General features: G+C 46.9%; 1 protein-coding gene across 1 annotated transcript in view; it reads right to left on the bottom strand.

Moving 5' to 3' along the window:
* Positions 1–25869, bottom strand: part of LOC141095774 (asparagine synthetase [glutamine-hydrolyzing]-like) — a 90890-nt gene that overhangs the window by 28177 nt on the left and 36844 nt on the right. Inside the window, exons 6-9 of the mRNA XM_073582078.1 lie at positions 24067–24194; positions 12295–12421; positions 10661–10767; positions 10257–10357 (exon numbers count right to left, since the gene is read on the bottom strand). Of these exons, the coding sequence (XP_073438179.1) occupies positions 10257–10357; positions 10661–10767; positions 12295–12421; positions 24067–24194 (463 nt within the window). The remainder of the gene's footprint in view (positions 1–10256; positions 10358–10660; positions 10768–12294; positions 12422–24066; positions 24195–25869) is intronic.

Raw genomic sequence — 25869 nt, 5'->3', positions numbered from 1 at the left:
CCTGGAGGGTCGGTTCAAGCCACGGGAGATCAATAGACGTAAAAGGTCATAACATGTTACGGTGCACAACCCGAGTGAGAGGTGCTTTGTTCCTTTCAGATTGTATTTCGTACACAGGCCCGTCGGGGCTTATTCGGCGCAACACTCGGTACGGGTTCACCTCCCAACTTGTTTTGGGGACGTTGATCAAGTACAAGTACCCGATCCCCTGTCTGAAAGGCAATGGGTGGGGGCAGTGCTCCCCCCTGGTGTTCTAGATCCTGGAGCTTTGTATGGACGATACGGTGGAGGGTCTGCAGCCGTTGCCGGTGGTTTCGGACCCACGAGGATACCCCGGTCCAGGGTTGGGGTTCCTCCGGGTTCAATTCCACCTCCGTAATTCCTTTGCCTTCCCGTCCGAACAGCAATGAGTAGGGGGTGTAACCAGTCACTCGATGCACCCGATTGTTATATACCCACACCAGCTCGGGGACATATTCAGGCCAGCGGACCTTGTGGTCGCTCTCCAGGGTGCGCAGCATTTGGATTAGTGTACGGTCGAATCGCTCGCAGGCCCCGTTTCCCTGCGGGTGGTATGGCGTAGTCCGTGATTTATCGATACCGTAAAGATGGTGTAGCTCTTCCATGACTTTTCCTTGGAAGCACGCTCCTTGGTCCGAATGTATTCGTTGTGGACAGCCGTACACTTGAATAAAGTTCTTACAAATCGCATATGCGGCCGACTCCGCTGTTTGGTCTCGGGTGGGGGTGACCACGGCGAACTTGGTGAAATGGTCCACCATAATGAGACAATGTTCATACCCCTGTTAGGCAGGACCTATGGTCAGGAAGTCCACCGTAAGAAGCTCCAGAGGGGCTGATGTTACAATAGTTTGCACCGGGGCTCGTTGTGCGGGGGGTTTAGCGAGCTTGCACGGGCGGCAGGTTCGACAAACTTCTTCTACAGCAGTGTGCAAGTGTGGGTGGTACACTATCTGCTGCAACCATTGTAAAGTCTTTTGAGCACCAAAATGAGCCCCCTTGTCATGGGCTTCCCGGGCCAGTTGTTTGAGATGGGCTCCGGGAACGATCACCTGCCATATCGTAGCTGACGTGGTTCGTGACATGGCTTTTCGATATAAAAGTCCCTTTTTGATGACTAGTTTTTCCCACTGGCGCAATATCAGCAACATATCTTGGGTCAAAGTCTGTCTCTGTGAGCCCGTGGGCAATTTAACGGTGGCCACCCATCGGTGCAGGAGTCGAATTTCTGTATCTTCTTGTTGCTGCTGGATCCAGTTGTCGCGGGGCTGTTCCAGCATCCCTCCTACGAGCCCCGGATGAGGCGCTTCTTGCGTGTTGACTGTAGGCGTGGCGGTGGTGGTGGCGAACGGCGTCTCGTCTGCTTCTAATTCGTCGTCTCGACTTCTCCCTGGGGTGGTGTGTCGGATTCTGGAGAGCGCGTCGACGTGCACGTTTTCAGCTCCCCGTTTGTAGATGATCTTATAATTGAATTTGGCCATCTGAGCCACCCACCGTTGCTCGAGGGCCCCCAGTTTGGCATTCTCCAAATGGGCTAACGGGTTGTTATCGGTCCGCACTACTACTTCGGAGCCTGCCAGATACTCTGAGAATAACTCCATCGTTGCCCACACTACCGCGAGGAGCTCGAGCTTAAAGGAGCTGTAATTGTCCGGGTTGCGTTCTGAGTCGTGCAGCAACCGGCTACCGTAGGCGATCACTTTCTCCCGGCCGTCCTGCACCTGTGACAACACAGCTCCCAGTCCCTGGAGGATCCCGTCGGTATGCAGGATGAACGGTTGCGAAAAATCCTCATATGCCAATACCGGGGCGTCCGAGAGAGCAGCTTTGAGATCTTGAAACGCATCCCTTTGTGGTTGCTGCCACTGGATCTTCTGTCCATTCGCCCCGGCGGGAGCCCCCTAAGCAGGTCTTGCAGAGCTCGAGCTCGAGGTGCAAAATTCTTCACGAACCGACGGTAGTAGCCGGCCAACCCCAAGAAGGCCGCACGTCCTTCACCGTCTCAGGGGTAGGCCACCCCTGGATGGCAGCGACCTTTTCCAGGGATGGTCGGACGCCCTCTGCCGAGACGGTATGCCCCAGGTACTCGATCTGGGTGCGGAACAGGTGGCATTTCTGGGGCTTTACCTTTAACCCGTACTTCTGCAGCCGGCCAAGCACCTGCTCCAACCGCCTCAGGTGGTCCTCGAACGTGGCGGAATAGATGATAATATCGTCCAGGTATATCAACGTGGATTCAAAGTTGAGGTCTCCTAGACACCGCTCCATCAACCTCTGAAAAGTTCCTGGGGCGTTGGCCAGCCGAAACGGAATCCGATGGAACTCGAACAGTCCCATGGGAAGGATGAATGCCGTTTTGGCTCTGTCTTCCTCCGACATCGGCACCTGCCAGTACCCACTGGCCAAGTCTAGGGTTGAAAAGTACGTCGCGTTCCCCAGGGCGGACAGAGACTCTTCTATGCGGGGCAGTGGATACGAATCCTTGATGGTGCAGGCGTTCAACTTCCGATAATCCACACAAAAACGCAGAGTGCCATTTTTTTCCCGAACCAGGACAATAGGGGCCGCCCAAGGGCTTTGGCTTTCTCATATGACTCCCTTCCGGAGCATTTGGGCTAATAGAGTTTTCACTTACTGGTATAGCTGCGGTGGTATTTGCCGATATCGCTCCCGGATGGGGGCCGCTCCTGCTGTGGGGATCCCATGCGTGGTGGCTGTGGTACATTCGAAGTCGTCCTCGTGGCTGGCGAAGACACAGTAAAATTGTCCAAGAAGTGACTCTACTTGGAGAAGCTGGGCTGGCGCTAGGCCGGAAAGTTCAGCCCGCATTCTCTCCAGAATGACTCGACCTTTTTCTTGGGCCGCGGATGCGGCAGCCTGTTGAGTTCGTACCGTTACTGCCCAGGGATCTTCGGGTTGCACCCTCAACTGGACTGCGGGGTCCGGCAGCATCTTCTCCAATGGCCTTACTAGTTTGGCCATTTCGGCCCAGGGCTTCAGGGCGATATCCTGATCTTCCAGGTTGACACAACGTACCAAGACGGTCCCTTCCCGCACTGTGGCCAGGGAGTGGGCCACCAGGATGCCAGGGTGCAGGCGCTCAGAGTTACATGGTTCCACCTGCACCTCCACGCCCTCCAGTGGCATTGGGGCGCGGATCGGAGCCACCACCATCTGCCCCGGAGGAAGCACGAGCGGGGGGGGCCGCCAGCGCAATGACCTTGCCCAGCGCCTCACCTTCCTGACACTCCTGGAGCACTCGCACCTCCCGCACCAACCGCTGGAAGACCTTCCCCTGAACCGTGCGAGAACCCCACTGACTTAGGATCTCCTGCGTGGAATCGTTTGAGGAGTAGATTGCCGAACTCCCGCAGTATGTTCATGCCCAAGATGATCGCATGACGGTCATTAGCCTCTCCTTGGGTTAGGACCACTCCCCGGCGGCCGAGGGATTTACCACACAATGTCATCTGAAGCCACACCACTCCGGCGAAATGTACCGGCAGTTGGTTTGCGGCCAATAGTCGTATCATGGGCCCCCACTGGGGCCTTGCCGCTTCCGGAAAATGCTGCCAGAAGTACTTTGCCGACATGGTCGTCACCTGCGACCCTGTATCCACTAGGCACCGCACAGCATGACCCTCAACTTCGGCCCATACTATTGGGCACTTAGCGACCAGTTCTTCGGGACTTCCACCACCCCTCGTTGTGGCTTCCGGCTCCGAGCGGCGTCCCCCATGCCCGGAGCCCTCTAGTTTAATGTCCGCCGGGGTGGGTATTTCCCACACTGCGGACACTCCCGTGCGAAGTGGCCCAGTTCTCCACACTCATAACCCCGGGTATTGCAAGGCCCCCAGGGCCCAGAATTGTAGCCAGGTCGGCCAGGCGCGGGCTCCGTTCTTTTCTTCACTTCAGCCAGCTCGCCCCAGATACTCTTCAGTTCTTGTCTCATTTCCTCAATCCTTTGAAGTTCTTCAACAACGCTTACGGAAGACTTCATGCTCCGGGCCTTCCCCACAGGAGCCGTCATCCCCTGCTCTTGCTCCCGCACCCGGGCCTGACTCCCCACTTCGGAGAAGGCTAAACGTGGGTTCACTCGGACCTGTTCCCGCAATGCCTGCTTGATTAGCGGGTCCCAGAGTCCAGTCACTAGCAGGTCACGCAGGGTAACGTCGATGGGCCCTACCCCTATTCCGTCCTTCCTTTCTATGGCGGTGTGTAGCTCCTGGAGGGCGTTCATATACTGAGTGATGGTCTCCCCCTCCCCGTGCATCCGACTGAATAACCAGGTTCTCAACTCCCCCACGTCTGTTGGATCCCCGTGGGTCTCTTCCAGGATCTGCAAGACCCTGGCGAAGGTGTTACGACGCCCCGGGGGTCTCAACATTACCGACTTCCGGGCTTCCCCATCTAGCGCCATAAGGGCCACCTCAGCCTCTAAATCGGGGGTCATGGGGTGCATGCGGAAAAGGCCCCGCATGCATTCTGTCCAGCTCCACAACAGCGTATCGGAGCCAGAAAACCGGGGCAAGTTACTTAGCATAGCCCCCAGGGAGTTGTTGGAGCAGGGACCCCCATCATCAGCAGCGCTCGCAAACCCACTCTGATCAGGCGCACTGACGTCTGCGCTCGGAGACTGCATCCTGCCGACTACGCCAAATGTGGTGTTCGCAGGTACGCAGGATGCAGTGACGAGTCGCGAGACAATTTGGTGCTTTCTATAATAACGTTTATAAGAATAGAGGGAACTTTCCTCAGTCACAGCCTGATCACAAAAAGGGGTAACACGGGTTGCCCTCGCAGGGGCTCTATACAAGCAAACACAAACGGGTAGAACACGACTACTTCTGGCAATAGCCGGTCACTATAGGGCCGCGGTATTGCCGACTACGGGTCCTTAAATATATAGTCAACTTAGCCGTCCAGACGTCCCTCGCCGTTCGGGATGGTGGTCTTTCGGCGTAGTAGTTGCTGGGCCCAGTTGCAGAGGCGTTGACGAAGTCTTTGCGCGCTTCGGCGCGCTGATGACACTGGAGCCCCACAGGCCCCGGCGGAGTCCTTGGACGGATGGGCCGCAGCCCCCAAACCGGGGCAAGCGGCAGCGATGTGTGGTGGCGAATGACAGGCCGCCTGCGCAGCTAACAGCTGCAACGGGGAGTCCGCGGTCAGCAGAGGCCCGGCCCCTGCTGCGGACCGAAGCGGGACAGTGGTGGCCGCCGACGGCACTGTACTTGCCGCGGCCACTGGTGAGAGCAGGGCGGCTGCAGGTGGCGGGGAACAGGCCGCAGCCGCGGGCTGGAGCTAGACGGCAGCGGCCGTGGGCGACCGCAGTTAGGCCGCAGCCACGGGCTGAGGGGAGGCGGCAGCGGCCGCGCATTGAACTGGGGCCGCAGTGGCCGCGGGCTGTAGCGGGGCAGCAAGTTTCGGATGATCGCCTTGGCACCGTTTGTTGTGAGCTCATCTGTTCATTCATCTTTTGTGTCCGAGGATCTCCCTCTTCTGGTGAAGGAAGGTAGTGAGGCTGATTACCAAACATCTGATCAGGTGGATGGTGACTGGGTAACGGGAACTTCTGACTGGATATAAGGCAGCCGATGCCCTTCTGAGTCACTGGTGATTTCTCTGCTGGATTCTTGGAGACCAGTCTGATTCCTGCTTCCCAAAGATAAGTTTTTGCTCTGCCATTGAACTTATTAGTTTTGGTTTTGTTTACCTTGTTTTTTGGAGTTCAGCCATCCCCGGCCGATAGGGTTTGAAGTCTAGTGACTTCAGGGTCCTTTTTGCTTATCAGTTGTGTTGGTAATATTTTTTAGCAGGGTTTCCTCGGATTGCAGACAGCAGCTTTTCTGTCCTGTCCTTTTTATTTAGCTTGGGCCCCATCGTTTGCTCAACCTATCTTTCTATCTGTGTTAGTGTTTTCATCTTGCTTCAACATCATTATATGTTGGGGGCTGCCTATTGCTTTGGTGTCTGCTCTGGGGCAGTCAGTTTTTCCCTTTTCTCTCTTTAGGCTTATGTAGATCTCCGGCTGTGACGAGGTGTCTAGGATCACACACTCCACGGCTACTGCTAGTTGTGTGATAGGATAAGGGGTCTGCAATCCTATCTATCTTTCAGTTCTGCTGACTTATCGTCCCGGGAATTCCCCGCCTCCTTTATACTGGTCCCTCCCCCAGCCCTTCTGTCTGTCACACCGGTCCGTCCCTGAATTCTGTCCCCCGGGGACAGTTTCCCCCGGAACCCAGATGACGGCTCCCTTGGTTCCGGCTCGGACACTCGACGGGGGCCGTTCCTCCCTCACTACGCCCTTGTTTCCCGTTAAGAAAAAGATCCCACCTGGCCAGCCCCCTGTGTACCGGCTGGTACAAGATCTACGGGCTGTCAGTGCAGCTACTGTTCTGGAAACTGCAGTGGTGCCTAATCCACATACTCTTTTGTCCCAAATACCCCAGGATGCTGCTTGGTTTACAGTTATTGACCATATCAATGCCTTCTTTAGCATTCCGTTACACCCAGATTGCCAGTTTCTGTTTGCATTCACTTATCAGGGCAGTTATGCCACAAGGGGCCCAAAACAGTCACAACCAGTTTGCAAAAAATATGAGTGAGTGTCTCTTGCCCTGGCAGTTAGATCCCCCAGGTTACGCTGCTTCAGTATGTGTATGATCTTTTGTTGTGTGCACGGACGGAGCAGGAAGCCATTGCTGCCACTGTTAGCCTCCTCAAGCATCTGGCAGCACTGAACTGTCGGGTTTCGGCCTCAAGACTTCAGTTCTGCCTTGGTCAAGTGATATTCTTGGGTCACTGTCTCCTTCAGGGTGTCAGACACCTCTCAGAAGAAAGAAAAATAGCTGTCAACTCCCTTCCTTTCCCAAAAGATGAATCTAAACTCCAGCGTTTTCTTGGACTATGCACTTATTGTTGTCAGTGGATACCGGCTGCATCCCGCATAATGCAACCCTTTTACAACGCCTTAAAAGACGGTATAATGAACTATAAGGAAAGATGGCAGTGATGAGGATTATCTCCAATATGACTGTTCCCAACTTCTGACTGAAGAAACAGCTACTCCACCAAATGTCAGTAAGAATCCACTTCCAAATCCTGATCTGGTGTTATACATGGAAGGTTCAAGATATGCTGATGAGTTTGGTAGATTCCACACGGGATATGCTGTTACCACCCACAGAGGACACTGTAGTGCACAAGAAGAAGTCAGCACAAGAAGCAGAACTCCAGGCTCTGTCTACTGCATGTACTTTGGCCAAGAACAGACGGGCTAATATATACACGGACTCACGGTATTCATTTGGTATTGCTCACGATTTTGGGGCTCCATGGGCCAATCGAGGGTTTATTACTACTGCCGGAACCCCAGTGAAAAATGTTGAAGCTGTTAAAACCCTCATGGACTCAATCAAATTATTTACTCAGGTGGCCATTATCAAAGTTAAGGCACACGGTCCTAGGAACAGTCCACAGACTGTTGGCAACGCATTTGCGGATGTGCAAGCAAAAGCCGCCGCTCTTTTACCCGTTGAACCAACCATAACAACTATGGTGACCACACGCTCTCAGCGTAAACAGTTACAAGGAGCATTGACCCTACAAGAACCTGATGATCTACAACAGACTGAAGTTTTCTGACGGACCCCGCAAGACCGCTTAATGACGATGCAGAGAATGTCTCCAAAGGAAGAGGTGAAGCAATGGAAGACTGATGGAGCACGTATGGATAATGTTCTCTGGAAAAAGGACCAACTGGTGTGTCTCCCTAGCGGGTGTACACTGCTATTGCCACATGGGCACATGGACCTACACATCGAGGAAAGAATCAGGCCCTCCCACTGGTGTAAAAATTCTACTGGGCCCCGGGAATTTCCACAGTTTTGACAACTCTCAACCGTGCCTGTAATATCTGTCAGACTTGTAATCCCAGTCAACTTTAACGTGTACCCCCGAAGCATCTTGCTAAGCCCGACTATCCTTTCCAAAGGCTCCAGGTGAACCATATCATGTTGCCTAATTCTGGAAGGTATGAATACTGTTTGGTTGTTGTTGACATGTTCTCCAGTTGGCCGGAAGCATTCCCTGTTACCAGCATGACTGCAAAAACCACAGCGAAGAAACTGGTGATGGAAGTCATATGCAGATATGGGGTTCCAGAAGTTGTTGAAAGTGATCAAGGTCCGGCCTTTTCTTCTCATGTGTACCAAGAAGTTCTGACAATGCTTGGATCCACTGTAGCCCTCCATACTCCGTACCATCCACAATCCAATGGGAAAGTTGAGAGGCTGAATGGCACACTGAAGGGACAATTGACCAAAATGATGCAGGAGACTATGGCTCCATGGCCAGAGCTCCTACCCATTGTACTAGACCACATCCATACTACCCCTATTGCAAAACATGGCCTGTCCCCATACGAGATATTGTTTGGAGCTAGGCCCCATGTTGCAAATTTCCAGCCTCAGCAGTTATCAGAAGAAACTGACCGTGCTATTCAATATGTTATTCAGCTTAGCAAGATTTTTACTAACACCCATGCTCTAGTTTCCTTTTCTTTTCCAGATTCAGCAGAAACCGACACCTGTCATAACCTGAAGCCTGATGATTTTGTAGTCGTGAAAAGGCATGTCAGGAAGCAAGGACTAGAACCCTTGTATGACGGTCCCTATCAAGTTCTCCTCATCACCCAACAAGCCAATAGCAAATAAAGGGGGGGCAAATGTTTTGGTTTTCCGCATTTTCCATATTATTATTGGTAGAAGTTAAAGTTAAAAGACATTCAAAGACTCAGAGATTAATACAATAAAGACAATGATCGTAATAAGGACAGTTGGTTGTCAGACACTTTCTCCTTTCTCAATCCAGCCAATTGGTTTAAGGGAATTGGGGGCTGGGTAGCTGGGATCTTACAAAGCTTGTTACACATCGCTGCCTGTATCCTTGCTGTATATGTGATGCTAAAACTTGTTTTTTGGTGTATTTCTGTATGTATTAGGAAATGCTGCACTAAGACAGCTAATGAGGATACCAAAGGTGTCGTTGCCCCTGCTCTTCTCTGCACCGATCTCAAAAGGCTACTTGATGAAGATGTTGAAGCCAAGCATATGGCCATCTTCAAAAGATCTCCACCACCGTCATCAAAAGTTGTTATTCGTGAATTGCAGTATACAGGGGGACGGGTGCGCCACGACAGCCATGACTGGTAACACAGCATCAGCCATGTGAAGACCAGTACCCCTCGAGCTTATGGCTTGGGATAGCACCTCTGATGCTGCATATGTGTTAACAAAATTTATCTAGGGAGGATTGTGAAGTACAGTATTCATATGTTCGGGACATCTTGTTCTCCAGGATCCATTTTTGTCCTTGCGATGCCATTTTGTTGTTTACAAGTTAAATTTTGTAACTTAACTAGATGAAAGTTCATGGTTGTTATGAAACCAGACTGTTCCAGCTTGTACAAGATATGAAATATGAGACCATGAAGAATGTGCTATTGTTCTATTTTCTACGTCACGCAGCTAGGGACATATTCCGATTTTCTTGCAATACTATTGGCTTATAAAGTAAATGTATTACGATTCTATTGGTAGCTGTATACTTTGCATAATTATGCAGAATGCTATGTAAAGTGAGATTCAATAAACTGGGTTAGTGGTCTGCTTTGATCCTCCCATACAGAGACACATCTCCGTGTGGTCATGCTCAGTTGCTAGCAACATCCTATGAACTAATTTGGAAATCACTGGATCAACCGTGAAGGGTTAATTTAGCCCTCCCTCAATAGCTCCCTCAACAGCGCCATCTGCAGGTGAAACTGATGAACTACTATACTTTATATGTTTGATGGCAGCGGTTCATCTACTCGGGGCATCCCAAGGAGGATTTCATCAGTAGTTACTGATTTCATTTCCTAGTAGTTGGAGATGAGGAGAAGAGAGCGGAGGGCGAGTCAGGAATCCTGAAGCTCTACTAGACTTTTTGGGTACGAAGAATTTCTTAAACAGTTGATAGGAGCTCAGATGAAACAGTTATACATTTTATAAACTCTCCATTAACATAAGCTCAATGATGGATTTTCAGTTAACTCATTCTACAGTCAAAAAACAAACAATGCAAAAAGGAAACCAAAATTTAAAAATTATTCTTAGCCCAAAATAAATGCTATTTAAGCAAAAGTAAAAAAAAAAAAGTTCTTCCAATTATGTCCTCAATGTGATGCTCACCCATGTGCGGCGGTCGTCCTGTCAGCGCGAAGCACGTCGAACAAGTACAGCTCTCGTAGTAAGCGCTCGCTGTCTTCTGCCGCCTCTTCCTCAGAAGGGGCCTGTAAAAAAAAAATTCCATGTAAAGCACAACCGCATCAGCAGCGAATACCAGGCCTGGACATATGAAGTAAGGTGTCTGCGTGTCCCGACATGGATAGCGCTGGATACCTAACAACACCCCCAGGACGTTCCCCTATGTGCCCGCCATCAATTCTCTGCACCAAGCTAATCAATGTACCGCCATGCGGGCTCAACTCTTATGTCTAAAGGCAATTTCAAAAAACAAATTCCATAGTAAACTATTACAAAAAATTCTCTATATGTAACAATATTATTCATACCCAAATAGGAGGATTACTAACCTTGTGGAAGTAGATGTAGCCCTGGGTGAGCTCGTCGGAGCCTTCCCCGGAAAATATCACCACGCTGTTCGTCTTTTTTCTTATGTACTTGGAAATCAAATACATTCCTGAAAAATATACAAACAAAATATCATTAATATTATTTGTACTCAGTGATATTTTTGTACAAACGAGCTATCGTTGCATGCTGGGAGTTGTAGTTCTGCAGCTCGCTGACCTCTACTGTGACCTTTACTACTTAGAGACCCAGGCAATTCTCAGTCAGAACTGACCCTATAAGAATTGCAAACCACATCATTTACATTGCGGTTTGATTTGCTTCTGTTGCAGCACTATATGGCGGTATAATGTAGGCACATTGCTGTATTAGTTTAACACTGGTAAAAAGTATTATATGTATTTTCGAGGCCACCTTGACTCAATAAAGGGACTATGGCAGAATTTTAGTTACATCCCAACTTATGCAATTCCACGTGTCCTATCCCTTAAACAATCCCTCCAAAACAAAGAATTGTCACAATCATCACAAACTATTTGTATCAATTTATTTATTTTATTTACTAATTTTTATTTTTTATTTAATTGTTTTATTTACATTTATTTACATTTATTTATTTACTTATTTTCAATTTGCTTATTTTTGTTTATTTGTATTTCTTTTATGTACTGTATATGCTTATTTTTATTTATTATTTATTTTACTTATTTTATTTATAATGTATTTCATTTTAAGATTTTTTTTATTTACTAATTTTTATTTATTTACTGATTTTATTATTTCTATTTTTTATTTACTTATTTTATTTATTTTTATGTTACGTATATACTTATTTTTATTTTATTTATTCACTTATTTTATTTTTATTTCATTATTTTATTTACTTATTTTTATTTTTTTCACTTTTTTTATAGATTTTATTACTTTTATTTATTTTTATTTGTTTTATGTAATTACTTTATTTTATTTTGTTTACTTATTTTATTTATTTATTTTCATTTACTTATTTTTACTTCTTTATTATTTCTTTATCACTATTATTATTTTTGTATGTTGACCCAGAGATCTCAATTGTTCTTTTTTATTTCAAAGCAAGAAAGTCTAAGCAAAGGATAAAAGAAGACGGATTTTCTCCTGGGTGGGCTACGTTAACACTCACCCCTTGCGGGATTACAGAATAAAATAAAAAATTGTATATTTAATTTTTAAGGTTGAAATTTAAAAAAAAAAAAAGGTATTCAACAGCGAAAGGTTAAGAAATTTGGTTTTGCTCAATAGAAGAAAAAATGTTTATGTTTATAGATCAAAGAAAGGAGATGACGGGCACGAGCCTATGGGTAAGGAGTCGAATTTAAGTTTTAGTGCTGGACCACTTTAATGGATAATTTTAGGATATTGCTTACAGTAAATGTTCATTTTTTATTTTTTTTTTCAATCTAACATTTAATAAAACTTTTTGTATGGACATAGTTTTGTTGATACAACCTCTGCTGCCTTCAGCCACCACTAGAGGGAGCTCCTATTGAACTCAATGATAAAACTGCAGACAGTAATGTTGTGAGCTCCCTCTAGTGGTGGCTGCAGGTAGCCAAGGTGCATGTATGGCTGACCATAAACAATGGAGACTATTTCTTACCTACAGACGCTCTCACATTTGAGACATCATAGGTCTCCACAGTGAAGATGACCTCATCCACCGCCTGGATTCCCTCCTCAGCACCAAAAATAATTTCATGATGTTCACTACCAATATGATTGGCGACCTGGGAGGACGATAGAGCTGGTATCAGTATCGTATGACATATATCTAACTGATATAAATTTGATAGCTCTGCATCGATCGTCAATCCAACATCGCCTACAACCACAAACATTTCTAATGATGGGAGTGATTTTCCATTTCGGGAATTAAGACTCCTGTTGGCACAGACACATGGCATTGGGTGTATAATGATACTACGAACATGCTCACATTCAAAGTACCCTTCTAGAACTTTCCATTCACACACACTGAGCTTTACTACATCCATTAGGTCTGTGCAAGACACAGGCTGTAGGCTTTTTGACCCCCTCCCCTCCCAGCTCCTTCTAGCTCCACACTCCGTGTAACGTGATACTAGTTTATGACCCTAAGTTGGCTGAAGGCAGTTGGGGAAACGTGCTCTTTTGTCTAAGGCCTGTTTCACATTTCCGTTTGTTGCCATCAGTCAAAATCCTCCGTTTTGCAAAAAAAACGGATCCGCCATTTTTCTTGGCGGATCCGTTTTTTTTCCCATTGACTTGCACTAGCGGCGGACTTTGACGGATGGTCATCCGTTGGATCCGTTTTTTAACAGATCCGTCAAAATTTTGGCATCCGCTGACTTCAGTGGATGGACAATGAAACGTTTTTTGTCAGCATCAAAATAGCTGATAGCAACGGATCCGTTTTTTAACGGAATCCTGCAACGGATCCGCTTTTTGACACTGAGCATGCCCGGAAGAATTTCCTTGCCGGAATTTAACCCCAAATTACGTTCTGGCGGTAGTAAAATATCTCTCTCTCTCACTCTCTCTCTCTCTCTCAAACTACCTTTAGCTTTCCTTAAAATTTCATTGTTTTCCTTAAAATTTCAGTCACTAACCTACTAAAGCGGATCCGTAAAAAAAAACGGATCCGTGCCATCCGTTTGGCCCACAATGGAAACGGATCCGTTTTTTTTAAACTCATGGCGGATTTTGACTGACGTCTAATAACTGAAATGTGAAACAGGCCTAAGCTAGAGTTTATTTAAGATCTAAATATTAGTGCATATCTTGACCCCAGTTGGTGTTATAGGTTTGAAAAGTTACATATTTGGGATGCGCTTCGATAGAGCTACCCACCCATTTAGTTTTCTAGACTCCAGCTTCAGCGGAATCCAAGAAATGGATTCCTACTTAACCGGTTCATACAGGTTCTTCGAGTTTGGGCTCAAATTAACGCCAACATCATGCTGAGGAAAGTGATACTTTGGTTGTTGCTCTACGAGGTTCCCTCCCCGAGATATGATACTTATGAGTTTATTAGGCAATTCTGAAAAGAGGAGGGCTTCCATAACTCAGCCCCCCCTCAGTGATGTCACGACCAGTGGGTATAAGATAGTGGGAGCTCATTTTGCAGGGATCTTTGCCCTGGAAGCCTGATACAGAGAGGCTCTGTGATGCATTTTGATGTATTGCCCCTCCCCCGCACTCCATGGTCTGCTATGAAATGACTTAAGCAACCGTGTTTTTCTTCTTTTAATCCCTGTTATTTTGTGATCACTTGTATATATGATTGTCTCCCTTTTTAATATCTTTTTATACATTTTGTAAACACTGCTTAACTTTTGGAGTAAAATCTATAAAATTACTAGCTTTGTTTCTCCTTGCTCTACAACGTACGTTAACGTCTTCTGAGGCTAAATTCGTTACTGATTGGGTTGGCTCCTGACACATTACTAATCATAGAAATAGAAGCTGGTGGCGGCGCCATGTCCTGGGCTTGTTGGGCAAAGCTGGCAGTGATGGAACAGGTTTTATAAGCATATTGCCTGGCTGTGGCTGGGAGTAGTTATATTTCCCTCACTTCGGCGTACCTAATAGCCAGTACACATCCAGGCGGCCTGTCTGGCGACTAATTACCCAAGTTGCAGTTCCCTAACTGACCTGAGGGTAAGGGGGCACCAGAGAGCCGCAAGTTCCAATACAGGAACTGGAGTGGGGTCGTAAAATAGGATCTCTGACGAACTGGGGGCAACCAAACACCCCAGTTCATGACAAGGTGATGTCAATATGTGGTTAGTATTAATGATTATGTCACGTGACCAATGAACTTTCCGATCCGTGGCTCTGGGCGTCCAATAAAAGGGAAATATTTACAGGGGAAAAATAGAGTTTGTAAAGTGTTTGTGATGCCACCTGTGGTATTTGGTCAGAGGCGACAAGTGCTGCAGTGCAGATCCTCTGGGACTGATGGTGTGATGCAGCAGAGTTGGAATAGCTCTCCACAGGCAAAGCTGAGTCCCAGGGCAGATGAGAGATGTAGAGAGATGGTGTTGTTGGTAGATGTAGCAGTGCTGAGTAGGTGTTCAGTGCTGAGTAGGTGTTGAGGAAAAAATTCACAGTGGGATGCAGTTCCAAGGCTTTACTCACAGTTCTGTCTGCAGTACAGATGCCCACTTGGTGCCGTGTCCTCCGGGTGAGGAACCCAGTCAACTTCCAGGCAGATGGAGCACACCATTCCAGCACTCCCTTCAGTATATGCCTTTCCTGGCCATCTCACTGTGTTGCTCTCTCGCCTCTTCCTACACAACACCTCACAGTCAGTGTCCCAGGCCAGCAACCGCAGACCTTGTCGGATAACATGCCCAATGCGTTTCCTTGCTCTTTTCTGGCTGCCTTTCCAGTGAAGATGACTGTGGTTAGTGGCTATGACCCCTAAAGTTGCCACAGCTGTCGGCTTACTGGCTGAGTCCTGTTGTCCACTCTACCAGGCTAGGGGTCAAGACCCTTCTGTGACCTGGATCCCTCTACCTGACGGCTATCAGCATTGAACGAGCCCCACGGGTGGCTTCTGCCCTGCCCCTGCCTCTGGGATCTCTTTCCCATTCAGGGAGCTTCCTTCAGTCCCTCTCCTTCCCAGCAGCTCCTGCTGACAGGGAGCTGCCTCCACACACATCCTCTCCCTTCTCCCCCTAGGGGGGGACTGATTTCACTTCCTTTCAGTTTTCCTGCTCTGAACCTAAACTCCACCCACCTCCTAACACCCTTTATGAACCAAGCAGGGGTCAACCAGGGTGCCCTGCTGCCATAAGTGTGTGTTGGATGCAGGTGTAAAAGTGCGGTCAGGTGCCTCCACCTTACCTGGGTAGTGGGATACCACACCTCTGGTTGAGGTGCAGTACCTCTGTGGCAATTGAACCCTTAGGGGCACCACACATGCACTATACAGAGCCATGTACCAGACACAGTGTGCACTATACACTGCCATATACCAGACACATGGTACACTACTGTATACACTGCCATGTACCAGTCAGTGTGCCCTATACACTGCCATGTACCAGGCACAGCGTGCACTATACACTGCCATGTACAAGTCACAGCGTGCCCTATACACTGCCATATACAAGACATAGTGTGCACTATACACTGCCAGGTACCAGACACAGTGTTCCATATACACTGCCATGTACCAGACACAGCGTGCACTATAAACTGCCATGTACCAGACACTGTGTGCCATATGAACTACCAGCAGCAGCCTCCCTCATAAAGTAAGAGAGTCTAGCCAGCTGGTGTGCCTTATATAGTGTCAGTTCCAACACTCTTCTAGTATCAGTCCACCAGTGTTCTGAATAAGAGACCCTCAAGATATCTCGTAGATGCAGTTATAATGACATGTACTGTACATAAGATGTACAATTAATTGTATGATCTCTCTATGGCCGCACTGGTGTTTTGATTTACAAAACCACTATGGGAATGTGTAAGGGTGGTATACTGTGCTGTCGCATTCCTACCCCTGAAAATCACGTTGTGTGTGTATTGTGTCATGTGTATGTTTGTAAATACCATGTCATGTATTGTGTATAGAATGTGATAATTGTTATTATAAAGTTAGGATATGATAATGTAAAGTATAGTGTTATCAGATAGGTAGCGTAATGTATAGAGCTGTAGAAAGAAAGTAAATGTTCGAGACTAGCCCATAGTGGGAGGGGTTATTGTTAGGAAAAGGGATTGCTTCCTGCTAGTTAGAGAGATGGGGTTTAGAGTGCAGAATGTGCAGAGCTGCATTGTAGGGTGACCCTGAGTGAGAGGAGACTAAGGACAAAGGCTAGAAAGATCCTAAATAAAAGTGACTGATAAGTGGCCTCCCAGAGAAGGGTCCTTGGAGACTACGTTGAGTAACAAACACTAGAGCTTGTAAAATAGAAGGTAACTAGTATAAACAATACTGAGTATGTGGGACTAGTGGGGGTCCCGAGTGCAAGGGTTCCACGGTGCTAGCAGTGAAAGAAAGAGGACACGGAACCGCTAACCAAGTACGGAGATTTATGGATCAGGACTGTGCTATTAAATCTGGGATGTGGCGAAGTAAGGCGAAACAGTGTGCCTCACCGGCCCTGGAGTAGACTACAGCAGAAAGATTATGTGTGGAAAAAGAAACCACCGGAGCAATAGGTGGAGGAGGGCATGACTTTTGTGGTGGGCGGATGTTTTAACTCCTGCAGTTTTGTGTGTATAGCGGTGTAGATTTTAAGCAAGAGTTTGTGCCTGGTGAGCCACTGTGAGGAGGGTGGGACTCATGGTGGTTAACAGGCTCGGCTTTAATGGCCAACCTCAAGGATGGTGTAATGGTAACGTCAGTCAGGGGCGGGCACAGTGTTAAGCACAGGAGTGAGGACAATAGGGTCATTGGTGCCCTGAAAGTTTACTGGCTCTGCTTGAATGGCAAGCCAGTGCGTGCCGCCCCTTTATGGCTGTCTGTCCTGGTGCCGCCCCTTTATGGCTGTCTGTCCTGGTGCCGCCCCTTTATGGCTGTCTGTCCTGGTGCTGCCCCTTTATGGCTGTCTGTCCTGGTGCCGCCCCTTTATGGCTGTCTGTCCTGGTGCCGCTCCTTTATGGCTGTCTGTCCTGGTGCCGCCCCTTTATAGCTGTCTGTCCTGGTGCCGCTCCTTTATGGCTGTCTGTCCTGGTGCCGCCCCTTTATGGCTGTCTGTCCTGGTGCCGCCCCTTTATGGCTGTCTGTCCTGGTGCCGCTCCTTTATGGCTGTCTGTCCTGGTGCCTCCCCTTTATGGCTGTCTGTCCTGGTGCCGCCCCTTTATGGCTGTCTGTCCTGGTGCCGCCCCTTTATGGCTGTCTGTCTTGGTGCCGCCCCTTTATGGCTGTCTGTCCTGGTGCCGCCCCTTTATGGCTGTCTGTCCTGGTGCCGCCCCTTTATGGCTGTCTGTCCTGGTGCCGCCCCTTTATGGCTGTCTGTCCTGGTGCCGCCCCTTTATGGCTGTCTGTCCTGGTGCCGCCCCTTTATGGCTGTCTGTCCTGGTGCCGCCCCTTTATGGCTGTCTGTCCTGGTGCCGCCCCTTTATGGCTGTCTGTCCTGGTGCCGCCCCTTTATGGCTGTCTGGCCTGGTGCCGCCCCTTTATGGCTGTCTGTCCTGGTGCCGCCCCTTTATGGCTGTCTGTCCTGGTGCCGCCCCTTTATGGCTGTCTGTCCTGGTGCCGCCCCTTTATGGCTGTCTGTCCTGGTGCCGCCCCTTTATGGCTGTCTGTCCTGGTGCCGCCCCTTTATGGCTGTCTGGCCTGGTGCCGCCCCTTTATGGCTGTCTGTCCTGGTGCCGCCCCTTTATGGCTGTCTGTCCTGGTGCCGCCCCTTTATGGCTGTCTGTCCTGGTGCCGCCCCTTTATGGCTGTCTGTCCTGGTGCCGCCCCTTTATGGCTGTCTGTCCTGGTGCCGCCCCTTTATGGCTGTCTGGCCTGGTTCTGTATGTCAGACAGCTGGGGATATCACAGTACTTGTGAATCCCAATGTACTAGCACTTCACCTGACTCCTACTGTGATTGTTTTAATCCTGTGATTTAACCCCTTACCTACAATTGACGTAATATTCCGTCCATGTGACCATGGACCTAATTACCATGGACGGAATATTACGTCATCGCGATCAGCGGCGCCCACGTGGTGAGCGCCGCTGATCGCGGCCGAGTGTCAGCTAATTATCATAGCTGACACCCGGCACAATGTGTCAGGGGCGGTCACGGACCGCCCCTGACACGTTAACCCCTTGCACACCGCGATCAAACGCGATCGCGGTGTACCGGGGGTTAAAGGGAAGCATCGGCAGGGAGGGGGCTCCCTCCGTGCTTCCCTGAGCCCCCCACGGCAGCGCAATGTGCAGCGCTGCTGCGGGGGACTCCCTTCCTCCAGGCCCCCGAATCCAAGATGGCGACGGGGGCCTTCGGGGGCCTGAGGAAGCTGGCTTCCTCAGTGCCTGCAAAGCGCAGGCATGAGGAAGTCTGCAGCAGTGCCTGTGACAGATCGCTGATCTGTCACAGTGATCTGTGATGTGACAGATCAGCGATCTGTCACAGGACAGTGATGTCCCACCTGGGACAAGGTAATAAAGTAAAAAAAAAAAAAAAAAAAGTGTTAAAAATAATTTAAAAAAAATCGCTAAATAAATTAGTTAAAAAAAAAAAAATATTCCCCAATAAATCCATTTTTTGAAAATAAAAAAAAAACAAAACAATAAAAGTACACATATTTGGTATCGCCGCGTCCGTAATGACCTGCCCTATAAAACTGTCCCATTAGTTAACCCCTTTAGCGAACCCCTTAAAAAATAAAAATAAAAAACGAAGCAAAAAATAATGATTTATTATCATACCACCGAACAAAAAGTGCAATAACGCGCGATCAAAAAGACGCATATAAATATCCATGGTACCGCTGAAAACGTCATCTTGTCCCGCAAAAAACGAGCCGCCATACAGCATCATCAGCGAAAAAATAAAAAAGTTATAGCTCGCAGAATAAAGCGATACAAAAATAATTATTTTTTATATAAAATTGTTTTCATTGCAAAAAACCGACAAAACATAAAAAAACGACCTAAATGAGGTATCGCTGTAACCGTACTGACCCGAAGAATAAAAACGCGTTATCAATTTTACCGCACGCGGAATGGTGTAAACGCACCCCCCCAAAAGAAATTCATGAAAAGCTGGTTTTTGTTCATTCTGCATCCCAAAAATCGGAATAAAAAGCGATCAAAAAATGTCACGTGCCCGAAAATGGTACCAATAAAAACGTCAACTCGTCCCGCAAAAAATAAGACCTCACATGACTCGGTGGGTCAAAATATGGAAAAATTATAGTTCACAATATGTGGTGATGCAAAAACTATTTTTACAATAAAAAGCGTCTTTTAGCGTGCGACAGCCGCCAAACATAAAAACCGCCATAAATCGTAAATCAAACCCCCCGTTATCACCCCCTTAGTTAGAGAAAAATAATAAAACTAAAAGAAAATGTATTTATTTCCATTTTCCCGCTAGGGTTAGGGTTAGGGTAGGGTTAGGGCTAGGGTTAGGGTTAGGGCTAGGGTTAAGGCTAGGGTTAGGGTTAGGGTTAGGGTTAGGGCTAGGGTTAGGGCTAGGGTTAGGGTTAGGGATAGGGTTAGGGCTAGGGCTCAGATTAGGGTTAGGGGTGTGTTGAGGTTAGGGTTGGAGTTATAATTGGGGGTTTCCACTGTTTGGGCACATCAGGTGCTCTCCAAAGGCAACATGGCGTCTGATCTCAATTCCAGCCAATTCTGCGTTGAAAAAGTCAAATGGTGCTCCTTCCCTTCCAGGCTCTGCCATGTGCCCAAACAGTGTTTTACCCCCACATGTAGGGTATCAGCCTACTCAGGACAAATTACAAAACAACTTTTGGGGTCCAATTTCTCCTGTTACCCTTAGGAAAATAAAAAATTGGGGGCAAAAATATAATTTTGCGGAAAAAAATGTTTTTTTTATTTTCACGCCCAGGCGTTATAAACTTCTGTGAAGCACTTGGGGGTTCAAAGTGCTCTCCACACATCTAGATAAGCTCAATGGGGGGTCTAGTTTCCAAAATGGGGTCACTTGTGGGGAGTTTCAATAGTTTAGGTACATCAGGGGCTCTCCAAACGCACATGACACCCGCATACCAATCCATCAAAGTCTGCATTCCAAAACGTCACTACTTCCCTTCCGAGCCCCGACGTGTGCCCATACAGTAGTTTTCTCCCACATATGAGATATCAGCGTACTCAGGACAAATTGGACAACAACTTTTGGGGTCCAATTTCTCCTGTTACCCTTGGGAAAATAAAAAAAATGGGGACTAAAAGATGATGTTTGTTGAAAAAATACGATATTTTTATTTTCACGCCCGGTCGTTATAAACTTCTGTGAAGCACTGGGGGGTTCAAAGTGCTCACCACACATCTAGATAAGTTCATTAGGGGGTCTAGTTTCCAAAATGGGGTCACTTGTGGGGGGTTTCCACTGTTTAGGTACATCAGGGGCTCTCCAAACGCAACATGACACCCGCAGACCATTCCATCAAAGTCTGCATTCCAAAACGTCACTACTTCCCTTCCGAGCCCCGACGTGTGCCCATACAGTAGTTTTCTCCCACATATGAGGTATCAGCGTACTCAGGACAAATTGGACAACAACTTTTGGGGTCCAATTTCTCCTGTTACCCTTGGGAAAATAAAAAAATGGGGACTAAAAGATCATGTTTGTGGAAAAAATACGATTTTTTTATTTTCACGCCCGGACGTTATAAACTTCAGTGAAGCACTGGGGGGTTCAAAGTGCTCACCACACATCTAGATAAGTTCCTTGGGGGGTCTAGTTTCCAAAATGGTGTCATTTGTGGGGGGTTTCTACTGTTTTGGTACATCAGGGGCTTTCCTAATGCGACATGGTGTCCGATCTCAATTCCAGCCAAAAACGTCAAATGGCGCTGCTTCCCTTCCGAGCTCTGCCATACGCCCAAATAGTGGTTTACACCCACATGTGGGGTATCAGCGTACTCAGGATAAATTGCACAATATCTTTTAGGGTCCTGTTACTTTTGGAAAAATAAGTATTGAGGGTGAAAAGATCATTTTTGTGGAAAAAATATGATTTTTTAATTGTACTGCTGTACGTTATAAACTTCTGTGAAGCCCTTGGGGGTTCAAAGTTCTCACCACACATCTAGATAAGTTCCTTGGGGGGTCTAGATTCCAAAATGGTGTCATTTGTGGGGGGTTTCCACTGTTTTGGTACATCAGGGGTTTTCCAATCGCGACATGGTGTCCGATCTCAATTCTAGCCAAAAACGTCAAATGGCGCTGCTTCCCTTCCGAGCTCTGCTATGCGCCCAAATAGTCATTTACACCCACATATGGGGTATCAGCGTACTCAGGACAAATTGCACAATAACTTTTAGGGTCCTGTTACCCTTGGAAAAATAAAAATTGTGGGTGAAAAGATCATTTTTGTGGAAAAAATATGATTTTTTAATTGTACCGCTGTACGTTATAAACTTCTGTGAAGCCCTTGTGGGTTCAAAGTTCTCACCACATATCTAGATAAGTTCCTTGGGGGGTCTAGTTTCCAAAATGGGGTCACTTGGGGGGGTTTCCACTGTTTAGGTACATCAGGGGCTCGCCAAACGTGACATGGCGTCCGATCTGAATTCCAGCCAATTTTGCATTGAAAAAGTCAAACGGCGCTCCTTCCATTCTGAGCTCTGCCATGCGCCGAAACAGTGGTTCCCCCCCACATATCAGGTATCAGCGTAGTCAGGACAAATTGCACAATAACTTTTGCAGTCCAATTTCTCCTGTTACCCTTGGTAAAATAAAGAAAATTGAACCTGAAGTATTTTTTTTGTGAAAAAAAGTTAAATGTTCATTTTTTTTTTAATATTCAAAAAATTCCTGTGACTCACCTAAAGGGTTAATAAACTTCTTGAATGTGGTTTTAAGCACCTTGAGGGGTGCAGTTTTTAGAATGGTGTCACTTTTGGGTATTTTCTATCATATAGACCCCTCAAAGTGGCTTCAAATGTGAAGTGGTCCCTAAAAATAAAATGGTGTTGCAAAAATGAGAAATCGCTGGTCAATTTTTAACCCTTATAACTTCCTAGCAAAAAAAAATTTTGGTTGCAAAATTGTGCTGATGTAAAGTAAACATGTGGGAAATGTTATGTATTAAGTTTTTTGTGTGCCGTATCGCTGTGATTTAAGGGCATAAAAATTCAAAGTTGGAAAATTGCGAAATTTTCAAAATTTTCGCCAAATTTCCGTTTTTTTCACAAATAAACGCAAGTTATTTGAATGCAATTTTACCACTAACATGAAGTACAATATGTCACGAGAAAACAATGTCAGAATCACCAGGATCCATGAAAGCGTTCCAGAGTTATGACCTCATAAAGGGACAGTGGTCAGAATTGTAAAAATTGGCCCGGTAGTTAACGTGCAAACCACCCTTGGTAGTGAAGGGGTTAAATAAAGCTGTGGCCATTTTGACAACCAAAATAATGTGTTGTGTATTTATTCTAGTCCCTAGGTTTACTGTAGTTATGGTGGTTTATGATGGAGTGAGGGTCTGTCCCATATCTAAAAGTTATGCTCCGTACTGTAAAAGAGGTATCCATTAAGCTTTGTACCCGCTATCCCTTGTTTATTGAATGGTGGTCTCCCTCCGTGGAACATGTAATCCTGGCAACCCTACCATAAGTTTCATGCAGCCAGCACCGGCGTAAGGCCCTCACCGCACGAGGGCACACATCCAGCCGGGACCCACATTTTCATGTAGTGTGCCGGGGTGCTGAAGGTTAGTGCCTCACCGACGGCTAGTTCCTTGCACCACATTACACATGCTGACACTGCCAGGCGTCCTACACCCTTGGGCACAGCGGCGAGGAGCTTGGCAGAGCCGGGTACAGATCTGTTTATATAACGGGAAAGTTCACCGTGTTCTTGGCTTGTTAGTGCCGTCTGTACAGGGCATGGCTGACACGGGCACCCGACAACTGCTCTTCATGCAGCATTATATGAAAACCCTTATTATAATGGCGGCTGAACGGCACAGAACAGTCACGTTCTACCACGTTCTACCTATCGTGCCCCCTATTTTCCTATGCACTGTAGCTTGCGAGCAGCAGGACCCTCACTCCTCCGGTAACTGGTGAACTCTGTGTTACTTGGTAATATCTTTACTGTCTGTACATCTCCCCGCTTAATTGTAAAGTGCTGCGGACACTTTCCAACTTTTGAAGAACAGAAAACAGGACAAATCATGTGGCACGTGTAGCGCCCCAGCAATGAGGGGAGCAGGTAGTAATTTGGGAATATAATTTCAGAATAATGCCCTGTTCACACGGTGCCGGACATTTCGGAAGTTGGTTACAAATCCACAATGTATCTTCGTGTAAAATCCACATGTTACTTGCAGATTTCCTTCTGGAATTAACTGCAGATTTCACCCTACTCCAATACAGAGCAATGTACGGGGTGAAATCAACAGCGAAAGTCCGTCCAAGAATGGGCGTGCTGCAGATTTAGTGTCCTCTCCATGCTGTCATAGTCATGCGGATTTTATTCTGCAACACGTGAACAGGATTTAAAAAAAAAAAAAAAACAATTTACATTGCAGCAGTGCAGATTCCACAGCAAAACTGCTGATCTTGTGGCCGCAGCATTGTGCACCATATGGCAATATTTTTTTTAGGAAATAAATTGCAGCATCTCTTGGACACCATTTTGTAATAGTTTTATTTAGAAAACTATCTGCAGTATTAGTTGTGCACCAAATGACGGTATTATTGAGGCGGTATATGGTAATAATATCCTGGTAGTGCAGTTGTGTTACCTTTCGTGCAGCCAGTAAATCAGGGCTATCATCCATTCCAATTGCAAATGTCTGCAGCGGGTAAGGCAAGTTACTTTCTCTCATCAGTTTGAGTAGAGTGGCAGCAACCAAACTGGAGTCCAGGCCACCTGGGAATAAAATAAATGATCAGCACCATACTGACCTGTGGCGCCAACTTTGTCCTAACGGCAGCAAAAATGACCCAATTTCCAACTACAAGTCCCTGACACTGACATAGGTCACCGATCTTCCAAAAATTGCACCACTCCTGTTTACAAATTGACATATCGGTCTGGTCATTAATATCCAGTGAAAAAGTTTGAGACTTTACTTAACATATCTACAGATCATCTTATGATCTTCTTCCAATTACTTAGTGTACGGCCGCCCAGCAGTTACTGTGCCTTCCATAATACTGTACACTGATTGCAGAGCTGGGAGCTACTGGCCACCGCATCTAATGTCCCCCCAGATAGTCCTCCTACTGTGAATGGTGGATCCTGTGTTATCTACTGTATATAGAGGTGTTTTCTGTCATTGTACAGGAGGAGGAGGTGAGCTGTGACATCACCTATTGTGAATGGTGGATCCTGTGTTGTCTACTGTATATAGAGGTGTTATCAGTCATTGTACAGGAGGAGGTGAGCTGTGATATCACCTATTGTGAATGGTGGATCCTGTGTTGTCTACTGTATATAGAGGTGTTATCAGTCATTGTACAGGAGGAGGAGGTGATCTGTGACATCACCTATTATGAATGGTGGATCCTGTGTTATCTACTGTATATAGAAGTGTTATCAGTCATTGTACAGGAGGAGGATGTGAGCTGTGACATCACCTATTGTGAATGGTGGATCCTGTGATAACACCTCTATATACAGTTGTGCTCAAAAGTTTACATACCCCGGCTGAATTTTTGCTTTCTTGGCCTTTTTTTTCAGAGAATATGAATGATAACACCAAAACTTTTTCTCCACTCATGGTTGGTGGTTGGGTGAAGCCATTTATTGTCAAACTACTGTGTTTTCTCTTTCAAAATCATAATCACAACCCAAAACATCCAAATGACCCTGATCAAAAGTTTACATACCCCCATTTCTTAATACCGTGTATTGCCTCCTCTAACATCAATGACAGCTTGAAGTCTTTTGTGGTAGTTGTGGATGAGGTTCTTTATTTTCTCAGGGGGTAAAGCTGCCCACTCTTCTTGGCAAAAAGCCTCCAGTTCCTGTAAATTCCTGAGCTGTCTAGCATGAACTGCACGCTTGAGATCTCCCCAGAGTGGCTCAATGATACTGAGGTCAGGAGACTGAGATGGCCACTCCAGAACCTTCACTTTGTTCTGCTGTAGTCAATGACAGGTCAACTTGGCCTTGTGTTTTGGATCATTGTCATGTTGGAACGTCCAAGTAGGTCCCATGCGCAGCTTCCGGGCTGATGACTGCAAATTTTTCTCCAGGATTTGCTGATAATGTGCTGCATTCATCTTTCTTTCAACTTTGACCAAGTTTAATGTGCCTTTGTAGCTCACACATCCCCAAAACATCAGCGATCCACCCACCTCTGTGCTTTACAGTAGGAATGGTGTTCCTTTCATCATAGGCCTTGCTGACCTCTCTCCAAATGTAACGTTTATGGTTGTGGCCGAAAAGTTCAATTTTGTCCCCACTCCAAATGACCTTGTTCCAGAAGTTTTGAGGCTTGTCTCTGTGCTGTTTTGCATATTGTATGTGAGATGCTTTGTGGCATTTGTGCAGTAATGGCTTTCTTCTGGCGACTCGACCATGCAGCCCATTTTTCTTC

The sequence above is a fragment of the Dendrobates tinctorius genome, unplaced genomic scaffold, assembly GCF_039654945.1.
Source record: "Dendrobates tinctorius isolate UK_male_01 unplaced genomic scaffold, ASM3965494v1 ptg000070l, whole genome shotgun sequence".
Lineage (NCBI taxonomy): Eukaryota > Metazoa > Chordata > Amphibia > Anura > Dendrobatidae > Dendrobates > Dendrobates tinctorius.
The sequence above is the reverse complement of the archived record's forward strand: the minus strand, read 5'-3'. Positions and strand labels throughout refer to the sequence as shown.